General features: G+C 36.8%; 2 protein-coding genes across 2 annotated transcripts; both read left to right on the top strand.

Moving 5' to 3' along the window:
* The first annotated feature begins 1,076 nt into the window (after positions 1-1,076).
* Positions 1,077-10,895, top strand: LOC141395095 (uncharacterized). Its single transcript, XM_073970517.1, has 2 exons — positions 1,077-1,218; positions 8,935-10,895. The coding sequence occupies exon 2, from the start codon at positions 8,937-8,939 to the stop codon at positions 9,876-9,878; it is 942 nt and encodes a 313-aa protein (XP_073826618.1). The 5' UTR covers positions 1,077-1,218; positions 8,935-8,936; the 3' UTR covers positions 9,879-10,895.
* On the top strand, positions 4,833-7,665 carry LOC141392487 (uncharacterized). Its single transcript, XM_073965425.1, has 2 exons — positions 4,833-7,598; positions 7,648-7,665. The coding sequence occupies exons 1-2, from the start codon at positions 4,833-4,835 to the stop codon at positions 7,663-7,665; spliced, it is 2,784 nt and encodes a 927-aa protein (XP_073821526.1).
* Positions 10,896-11,168: the final 273 nt, after the last annotated feature.

The raw sequence follows: 11,168 nt of genomic DNA, 5'->3' as shown, positions 1-11,168 counted from the left end.
AAAACTAAACTAAAACTTATGTGCTACACTATAAAAACTTAAAATCTAAAGTGGTAAAATCCTTAAAACCTAAATTGTTAAAAATACTTATCTAAAACCTAAAATCACTTACCTTATATACTTACCTGCTACATATAACCTAGAAGCTGTGAATTTGAATATTTGTATAAATTACGCTACTTAAAACTTACCTTAATTTGCCTATGAAAAATCTATAAAATTTGAGCTACTTAAACCTGTGAAGAATTGTGCTAAGTGAATTTGCCTAAAGTTAAACTATCTAAAACTAAAACAATTGTGCTAAGTCTTGTACATATGTATATAACCTAAAACTAAATAAACCTACTGAATTCCTACACCTAAACCTAGAAACCTATGCTAAATTAAATAAATAAAAAGGTGCCTAAAATTGAACTAAATTGAATAATTTGCTACCTACACTACAATAGAATATACCCTAGAAACTAAAAATCTACTCTATGCTACAATAAGTTTAAAATAAATTAAAAATTGTCTACCTAAAATCCTAACCTAACCTAAAACTGAAAAGAAAAGAAAAATAAAACCAAAGAATTAAAATTGGAAAAATTAACCTTTGTGTTGTGACTTAAGCTAAAGGAAAAGGTTAAGTATAAAAACCATAATCCAACAAACATTTGGTCCTCCGGAACCGGATTCAAAAAGTGATGTTTTTTAAATAATTAAAAACAAAAAATTAAGAAAATACAAAGTGAAGTGGACAAAACAGTGGGTAACATACAAATACAAAAAAAGTTTACAAATTCAAACAAACAAAAAGTGAGGTTACTCAAAATACAAAGACAACGTGAGTGCAGACAAGATCGTTTTGAACAAAACATTACAAAAAATACAAAGTGACAAACAAGACACAGTGGGTACTATACAAAAATACAAAGTGGAAAAAAAAAGTTTTTAAAAACACAAATATTCACAAAAACAAAACATAATATATACAAAGACAACGTGAGTGAAAACAAGATCGTTTTGAAAAACACATTAGAAAGAGACAATTTTACAAAAACACAAAATTTTTGAACAAAAAGAACATTTAAATTTTTACAAATACAACAAAAAATCGGTTCGGTACGCGTAAACCACACAAATTACAAAACAACAAGGCAGAACATCACAACAAGGAACAACACAAGAAGAAGAAGACCCCAAAACCCCCACACGTAACTAAACCCAGCCTACAAAGTGAGTACTTGTTGGATTTTTTCATTATAACCCAAAAGGAGCATATCGGGAGCTGGCAAATTCTCCATATTTGCTTTGACCCATATACTTCGTATGAAGAAAAAACAATTTTGACCCCTTTTGGTATACTGCCTATTGCCACAAGACTCAAAATTTTTAAGAAAACAAAAATAGTGGACCCTGACTCGAACAAAACAGGTTTTATTCCGCTATTTTGGACAGACACATAACGGGTTGTATATACATTTGTTGGAAAAATATATATATCTGTGGAAAATACATATTGGAAAGTGCCGAAAGTGGTGTTCAAGCAAATATATAAGCGCCATCTTGCCACTAATACACAATCATACATAATATACTGAAAATCTAATGAGAATTTAGGCTACCCAACGTACATAAGCGCCATATTAATTATGGAATGTACATAAAGCACATTTTTTTTTTGGAAAATAGCGTCGTATATACAACTCGTAACACATATATACATGATTTTTACACCATATATTTAACCTAACAATCACTAACCTAAAATTATTTAAATTTTATTGCGCAATTTGAAAAACAAAATTAAGAAAACGAAAAAAGAAAGTTGTTTGGCAATTTTAAATTACGTTTTGTGGACAGACACACAAATCACAAAAGAACTCTGAACCTAGATCAAAGTTTTTGGAAAAATTATTGCACGTCTGGTGGACAGACAAAGCAACAACACAATCTTATTAAACCATACATATTTTTTTTGAACCTTTTGGACAAAATTTTTAAAAAGTCTGGTGCACAGACACACAAATAAGAAGAGCCATTTTGCATAACAGGTTTGTACCCATTGATTTTGGAGCCAAAAAATAAGCGTCTGAAGGACAGACGGTTTAACAACCCAGCAAACAATTACGTTGATATTCTCGAAAAATATTTTTTTTGCCAAACAACATACGTCTGGTGCACAGACGAAGGAATTGAACTAATCAATACTAACCCCTACTATATTGTTTATTGATTTCATAAAATTCTATAAACTTTCAGCAAAATTCTGTGACCCAAAATATTTCTGTGATTTATTGCAGAAATATTTTGCTGGTAAAATTTTTCTTGAATAACCACTTTGTGGTAACCCAAATTTTTGAATACTTATTGCTTTTTATCATTCTGGAGACCCTATTGAATTTCTCCTATGTGATTACGACCCTACATATACACATTTTGAGCGTTCCTTTTAAATATTTGTCGATTTAGATAAATATCTGACACACATCAAATTTAAAAGGAAAATTGATCATAAAAATCCTCCTCCTATAGGACACCAAGAGATTTTATACATTGTCGGCGGTTAAAGGAGTTGAAAACATATTTTCTCTTCGTTTTGATACGTGCAACCCAGCACACATTTTTGATTACGTCTCCGGTTAAATTTTTTTGTGATATTTTTTGCTCGTTTGCTTCATAAATATTTTCTAAATTTGAAATAATTTTGGGAATTATACAACTTTTTGAAATTGTTGATCACTTATGTTGTTTAGACCCAATATTTTTTAAATTTTTGAAATAATTTTAAAATTTTTTGAAGTATTTTTTAAAAAACTTTTTGGAAACAATTGCTGATTTATTTGACCCAAAATTGTATCTACTGAGATTTTTTATTGTCTTTTGTGGATTTCCTTCGTTGTCATTTTATTCAGAAATTCAGATTCATTTGAAATTAAGAAGCTTTTTTATTAAAATGCCATAAAATCCTCCTTGCCAAGGATATGTAAGAGATTTTATGCACATTTTGGATTATTCATTTGTAAAACTAGTTGATATTCGATCTTTGGAAGTTTGACATCCCAGCAAACAATTTTTTGACGCTCGTTTGGTGGATAGAAAAATTATTATACACTTTTTTAACTCGTTTTTTCGGATAAATTCATTGATTCTTCTCGTTGGATGATTATTTCGAGGTTTTGTTTGTTTTTCTTCATTAGTTTTTTCACGTAATTTATGCTTTCATCTTTTTCTTCAAAATAAATTTTCTCAATTGACTTTTCGCTCAACCAAAATCATTCTCATACGTTTTTTAGAAAGCATTTAACGAAAATTAAAGATTTTCTCCACGTATTGGATCGAAAACCTGTGAAAAGGTGTACCAGGGTTGAAATTTTCGAAGTTATTTTAATATTTTCAAAGCTTTTGTTCGTTTTTTTGGAAAATTAGACCCAATTATTCGTTGTCAGCTATTAAAAAGGAAACACTTTCTTACTTTTGATCAACAAAAGAAAGAGAAAAGTTGAACTCCTAGACAAAGAGTCCTTCTCGTTGGGCTTCTTTCGGATTTTGGAAAATAAACAAAATTTGGGGAAAGTTAAGAGCACAAAAGGAAGATGGATAAGACATTATGCGATAGATACGCGAACAGCGTCAACGACCTGTTGGATTATATCTCAATTTTTTCAATCACCAACCCAGAGGACACGGCGGACACTTTGGAGACAACCCGTATGGAGTTAGATTCACATTGGAGTTTAGTCAAGAGAGCGTATGTTGAATGTAGAGAACATAAAGCAGAGGAAGGAGGAAAAGATATTGACAAAAATAAGTTAAGGAAGAACTATATGGAGGCAATGGACTCGTACAAAAAGGCATTAAGTGCCATTAATATACAATTACAAAATGTTCGAGATAAAAGGATGATGGAACAAACTAAAAGAGAGTCATCAATGACCCAAGAAGGAAAGGAAAGGGAATTTACTTCCGTATCACGATTACCACCATGCGACACAAATATATTTAAAGGAGGATATCAAGAATGGCCAACATTTCGAGACTTATTTACGGCAATTTACATCACAGGATCAAAATTAAGCAATGTTGAAAAATTATTCCATTTAAAACAAAAAACCACTGGGGAAGCAAAGGAGATTATCAGCCACGTTCCATTAACAAATGATGGTTTCGAATTAGCCTGGAAAAATCTTACTGATAGATACGAAAATAAGAGAATGCAAGTAAATGAGGAGATAAAGACCCTTTTTAATCTGCCAGGAGTTTCGGCCGACTCAAGTCATTCACTACAGAAGTTACAAAGAACTGTAAATAGTTGCATACAAACGTTGGAATTGTTGGAAGTCGATGTCAAAGGATGGGACCCTCTTCTAATATACATTTGCTCTTCAAAGTTACCGAGGAATTTTTTGGAAGAATTCGAGAACTCACTCAACAATTGTAAACTACTCCCAACATGGGAACAATTCAACACATTTTTAACAAACAAATTCAAAACCATGGAATCAGTGGGAAATATCAAGCCTTCAACTTCAAAATTTGCTCAGCTGAAACAGCCCACATACAACAAACCTAGATTTTTGAACACATTTCAAACAAATGTTGCAAAACCCACAAATAAATTTGGAGATAGACCCAAAACGAACCAACCTCAACAAAACAAAGCATCAAATCTTCAAAATTGTCAACTATGCAAATCGAACCACTTTGTCAGAGATTGCTCAGAGTTTTTAAAGAAGAATATCAACGATCGGATTCACTTAGTAAAAACTTCGCATTTATGTTACAACTGTTTGTCATCAAATCATGGAGTGAAAGATTGTAAAAGTCGCTTTGGGTGTCGAAATTGTTCAATGAGACACCACACCTTGTTGCATAAGGGAACGGAAACCCAGTCAACAAATACATACCTAGCTCGAGTGGAGACACAACCTAGAAACAGTGCCGCTACTCATACACAACAAATACAGTCCACAACAAACTTAGTACCAGAAACTGTTACAACTTTGACCCTCCAAGATAAACACATTAATGAGAAACAATCTGGAGGTACATTACTGTTCACTGCCATGGTACAAATTGAAAACAGAGGACAAATTTATGATGCCAGAGCTCTGATAGATTCTGGATCACAGTCAACATTCATTTCTGAGAAACTGAAAAATCTTTTGAAATTACCAACAAGAAGCAACCTGGTTCATGTCACTGGCTTAAGTCAATTTGTCTCGGAGACATCTACAAAATCTTGTTTATTTACAATGCGATCCAAATTTGACCCAGATTTTAAACTGGATGTGTGGGCACCAGTTTTAAAGACCCTACCTTCGAATTTACCGCCACAAAACTTAGACAAATCTCAACTACAGGATATTACATCGTTGGAATTAGCCGATCCGAAATTTTATATCAGTCAGCCTATCGATTTACTCATAGGTATGGACATAGGACCCTTGATATTTGCACTTGGAACTCCGATGAAAACATTTGGATCAATTTTAACCCAAAAAACTAAATTTGGATGGATTGTTGGAGGACCCATTCCTGGGAATACAATTCAACGAAAACAAATTGCTTTGCTCAACACAACATCGATAGAAAAGATACTTACACGTTTTTGGGAGGTGGAAGAGACCCCTAAAAAAGTTTTACGGTCAGAAGAAGACCAATTCTGCGAAAGAAATTACATTGATACAACTGTACGTAACAAGGAAGGAAGATATGTTGTGACTCTCCCATTCAAAAAGTGCGAGGAGTTGGGAAATTCGAGAAACATTGCCCTAGCCCAATTCTTTCGAATGGAGAAAAAACTCATGAGAACACCCGAAATAAAAGAGGAATATGATAAATCAATTATCGAGTATTTGGAGCTTGGTCATATGAGAAAGATTAATCCTGAGGAAATTAATGACACACCCAACTATTATTTACCACATCACGCAGTGATTAAACCTGATAGGCTCACAACGAAATTAAGAGTTGTGTTTAACGCCTCATGCCCATCCTCAAACAAAACTAGTCTCAATGACACATTGTTTCCCGGACCCATTCTACAACAGGATTTGGTGATACAAATTTTAAAATGGAGATTTTTTAAGTATGCCTTCAATGCTGACATCACAAAGATGTATAGGCAGATACTTTTGGACTCGAGACAAACCAAATTTCAACGAATTCTCTTCAGAAAATCACCACAAGACCCAATTGAGGATTATGAATTGTTAACCGTAACATTTGGAGTAAATTGTGCGCCGTTCCTAGCTTTGAGGACTCTTATTAAATTGGCAGAGGATGTAAAAGATACCTATCCAAAAGCAGCCAATATTATTTTGCAAAATCTATATGTTGATGATGTTCTTGCTGGAGGACATACGGTTGAAGAAACAATTCAGGCCCGAAAGGAACTAGTAGCAGCCCTAGATTCTGCGGGTTTCAAACTTATGAAGTGGGCTTCAAATCACCATACCATTATAAAAGATATCCCTGAAGAGAATTTATTACCGCTTAATTGGTTGGACATCGCTGAAGATGCGTCCACCAAGACATTGGGAATTAGATGGAACATATCAGGCGACTTTTTCTCGTTTATGCCCCCAGAGATGGAAAATAGAAATGTTTACACAAAACGAGAAGTGCTGTCTACTATAGCCAAGCTGTTTGACCCATGCGGATGGCTAGCACCGATCATAATTGTAGCCAAACTTGTAATGCAACAGATATGGTTGGATAAAATCGATTGGGATGACACTTTAAAGCCCCTTACACTCATAAATTGGAAAAACTTCGTGAGAAATAGCAAGGATATTGAGCTACTGAAAGTTCCTAGATGGATAACATTTACATTGAATAGTTCTGTGGAAATACATGGATTCTGCGACGCGTCGGAAAGCGCATACGGGGCTACGTTGTACATTAGAGTAGAAACCCCAGGTCACAATGTTCAGACTTTTCTGTTAGCTGCAAAGACTCGAGTAGCACCAATCAAAAAGTTATCAATACCACGACTTGAATTATGTGGCGCGGTTTTACTCTCAAAATTGGCAGCAACCACAATGAAAAGTCTTCAGATATCGAAGTATACGACCCAATTCTGGACAGACTCCACCATTGTCTTAGCCTGGTTGAAAAAGCCTCCTTGTCACTGGAGCACATTTGTGGGAAACCGAATTTCGGAAATCTCTGAAAATGTCGGCCAAGAGAACTGGCGACATATAGACTCAGAAAACAATCCCGCTGATATAGCCAGCCGAGGATGCTCGCCCACAGAACTTAAAGCTCATAGACTCTGGTGGAATGGACCTCATTGGCTCGCACTGCCAAAAGACCGGTGGCCATCTAATCAAACTCATAATGAAACAGACCTAGAAGCCAAGGCGGTCAAAGCCCTAACGCTTTTCGAGCAAAAAGAAGACCCATTGAAAAATTTTTCGTCGTTAGCAAAAGTTTATCGGGCATACGCATATGCCTTAAGACTCTGGAAAAATACAGGAATTAATAGACAACATCTTAGAGCCTCAACATTGGATCTGACTGCCACCGAGGTTCAAGATGGAAAACGATCCAGTATCATACAGACGCAAAAATTCTTCTACTTAGCCGAATATGAAGCCTTGGAGAAAAAGGTAAAAATTTCTTCAGCTAGCTCACTTCTAACTCTGAATCCATTTTTAGACCCTAAAGGAATTATGAGAGCCAATGGTAGATTGGTACAATCGACCGCCTTAACGTATGGCGAGCGGCATCCCATAATTCTCCCACATGGAGCGACCCTTAGTCAGCTACTGGTAGATTTTACACATAAAATAACATTACACGGCGGTAATTTATTGATGTTAAGAGTGCTCAGGTCCGAATTCTGGATATTTGGCCTTAAGTCACTTATAAAGAAAACCATACGAAACTGCAAAGTGTGCATCATTCATAAGAAAAAGACCCAAAATCAATTAATGGCATCTCTGCCGCCCGAGCGAACTTTCCTCGCAAGACCCTTTACAAATACAGGTGTTGATTTTGCGGGACCCTTCAATATTAAAAGTTATTCTGGCAGGGCCTGCTTTCTTACCAAGGGCTACGTTTGTGTATTTATATGCTTTGCGACAAAGGCCATACACTTGGAGCCGACAAGCGACTTGTCGACATACGCGTTTTTGGCCGCCTTTTCGAGGTTCGTTAGTCGTCGTGGCTGCCCAGCTTGTATCTATTCCGACAACGGTACAAACTTTGTAGGGGCAGTTGACCTTTTAAAAAGGGATAGAATAGCCTTCGTAAAAAACTTTCAGACTAGTGTTCTTCAAAACAACTTTTATCAAGATCTCCACTGGAAGTTTATTCCACCCGGAGCTCCGCACATGGGCGGCTTGTGGGAGGCCGGAGTTAAGTCTTTCAAGACCCATTTGAAAAAAAGTATTCCAAAAATGAACTTTACCTTCGAAGAATTCACCACTATTTTAACTCGAATCGAAGCTTGCCTTAATTCACGACCCCTCAGTCCTGCAAGCGACGACCCAAATGATTTCTCTCCTTTAACCCCTGGACATTTTTTAATCGGCACAGCTCTTCTTACGCCAGCTGAGCCCGATATTTCTGACACTGATATCAGTCTTGTTAATCGTTGGAAACGACTCAAGGTCATTTCACAATACTTTTGTAATCGTTGGAAACTAGAATATCTACACGAACTTCATCGAAGAACGAAATGGAAGTATACTCGGGAGAACATTAAAGAGGGAGACTTAGTAGTTATAAAGGATGACCGACTCGCACCTAATGAATGGAAAATGGGGCGCGTTGATAAAACTTATCCCGGTAGCGACCAAAACACTAGAGTAGTCGACGTTCGGACGGCCAGTGGCTCAATAAGCAGACCCATTACAAAACTTGTCAAATTGTTTTCCGACTGACTAGTCGGGTTATTTTCCTTAATAAAAGAATGTAGTACTCCCATCTCTTTTTTTGCAGATATGGCCGCCTATTTACCCAACCAGGACTGGAGGCTAGAAGAAGGAGCAGAGCGTGGGGCCGCCGCCGCCAACCCTAACCGTCAGCCAAGGGCAGAGCCGAATGTTAGACGACAGCACGACCGCAGCCGATCTAATCAACGGCAGGGCCGAAGAGAAGAGAGGAGGGACAGACCGGCTCATTGGCAATACGCATGTGGGTTGTGCCAAGAAGACCATGCGTTGAGCTCCTGCCAGAGGTTCCTCAATCAGTCTCCCTACCAGCGTTATGAGACTCTGGAGCGCCGAAGCTACTGCCGGAACTGCTTGGCGCGCAGTCACCTAGCCCCGGACTGTCCCTCCCTCACAACATGTCGGCGCTGCGACCACAGGCACCATACCCTCATCCATGGCGCCCCACAGCTCGACAATTCGCTGCAGCCACCGTCACCGCCCCCAGTTCTGCGATGGAACCTAGTGATGATCCCCACGGCGACCATAAGGATCATGGGAGAAGAAGCCAGGTTGTGGGCGTCTGTAAGGGCTTTAGTTCATCAAGGGTCGGCGATGTCGAAAATCTCCTACGCATCGTTCCAGCGTATAGGACTTCGCTCGTTCCTCTTCTTGGGTCGGCGTTTTACGACGCTAAAAATCCAGGCTCGAAATGAGAGCTCGACCTGGGCGCTAAGGGTGCACGCGCTCGTGACCGATGAGCTGCCGTACAGACCCTATTGTGACCCGATTCTCGAGGACCCCACACGAGATTTTAGCGGTGGGAGCTTGGCTGATGTGGACCCTAGAAGTAACACTCCCATAGAGGTTGAGTTGGGTGCCGATGCGTATTCGGCCATAGTCCAGGAGGGCAGGACTTTTTCTGGCATCGGTGATGTATACGGGTACCAGACCAGGCTGGGGTATGTGCTGTCCGGCCCAATTAGAAATCTCCCGCAAGATGATCCCTATTAAGATACTAACACCAACCACTGCGGGGGCAGAACATGTTCACACAATGTGAACATTTATAGGGTTTAGTGCCCTAGTGTGAATGCGCGTTTAGAAGTTACATGTGAACGCCGTTGAAATTGTGGGTGGTGGCGGTGTGGTGTTAAGTTTGCCATTTGTTCTTTTCACCCACACACTCACACATTGCAACGGTTTTGCATGTAAACAAAGTAAATATGTAAATATTTCCAACAGCAAACCGGCAAACAGGTTTGCTGTTGAAATAAACTTCAAGAAAATTTCATTCGTCACGTTACCTTGTAAATCGCCGGAACATTTTCTCCCCCCAGTGAACAAAGTTAAAATTTAACAACACAAAACAAATAGAAACAATTGTACATATAAACACAGAGTTAAAAGAAAACAAATAAGTGAACACATTAAAACTTAAAACTAAACTAAAACTTATGTGCTACACTATAAAAACTTAAAATCTAAAGTGGTAAAATCCTTAAAACCTAAATTGTTAAAAATACTTATCTAAAACCTAAAATCACTTACCTTATATACTTACCTGCTACATATAACCTAGAAGCTGTGAATTTGAATATTTGTATAAATTACGCTACTTAAAACTTACCTTAATTTGCCTATGAAAAATCTATAAAATTTGAGCTACTTAAACCTGTGAAGAATTGTGCTAAGTGAATTTGCCTAAAGTTAAACTATCTAAAACTAAAACAATTGTGCTAAGTCTTGTACATATGTATATAACCTAAAACTAAATAAACCTACTGAATTCCTACACCTAAACCTAGAAACCTATGCTAAATTAAATAAATAAAAAGGTGCCTAAAATTGAACTAAATTGAATAATTTGCTACCTACACTACAATAGAATATACCCTAGAAACTAAAAATCTACTCTATGCTACAATAAGTTTAAAATAAATTAAAAATTGTCTACCTAAAATCCTAACCTAACCTAAAACTGAAAAGAAAAGAAAAATAAAACCAAAGAATTAAAATTGGAAAAATTAACCTTTGTGTTGTGACTTAAGCTAAAGGAAAAGGTTAAGTATAAAAACCATAATCCAACAAACATCGATATTTCGCAATTCAATGAATTGCATCTTCAGGAAGATCTACAATGATATTTTTAAATATATATAAACACCATTAATATCACAGTGGTTTTTGTCAATAAGCAAACTAAAGATAACTTACAAAAATCGCAAAAAACACGTCAAAACAAACTTAATATTTACTTATAAACTAATGTAGCATCACTACCATCGTCATCTGTTGTAAATA

The sequence above is a fragment of the Musca autumnalis genome, unplaced genomic scaffold, assembly GCF_047663935.1.
Source record: "Musca autumnalis isolate F117 unplaced genomic scaffold, ASM4766393v1 scaffold_2, whole genome shotgun sequence".
Taxonomy (NCBI): Eukaryota; Metazoa; Arthropoda; class Insecta; order Diptera; family Muscidae; genus Musca; species Musca autumnalis.
This window is presented reverse-complemented; position numbering and strand designations above follow the sequence as displayed.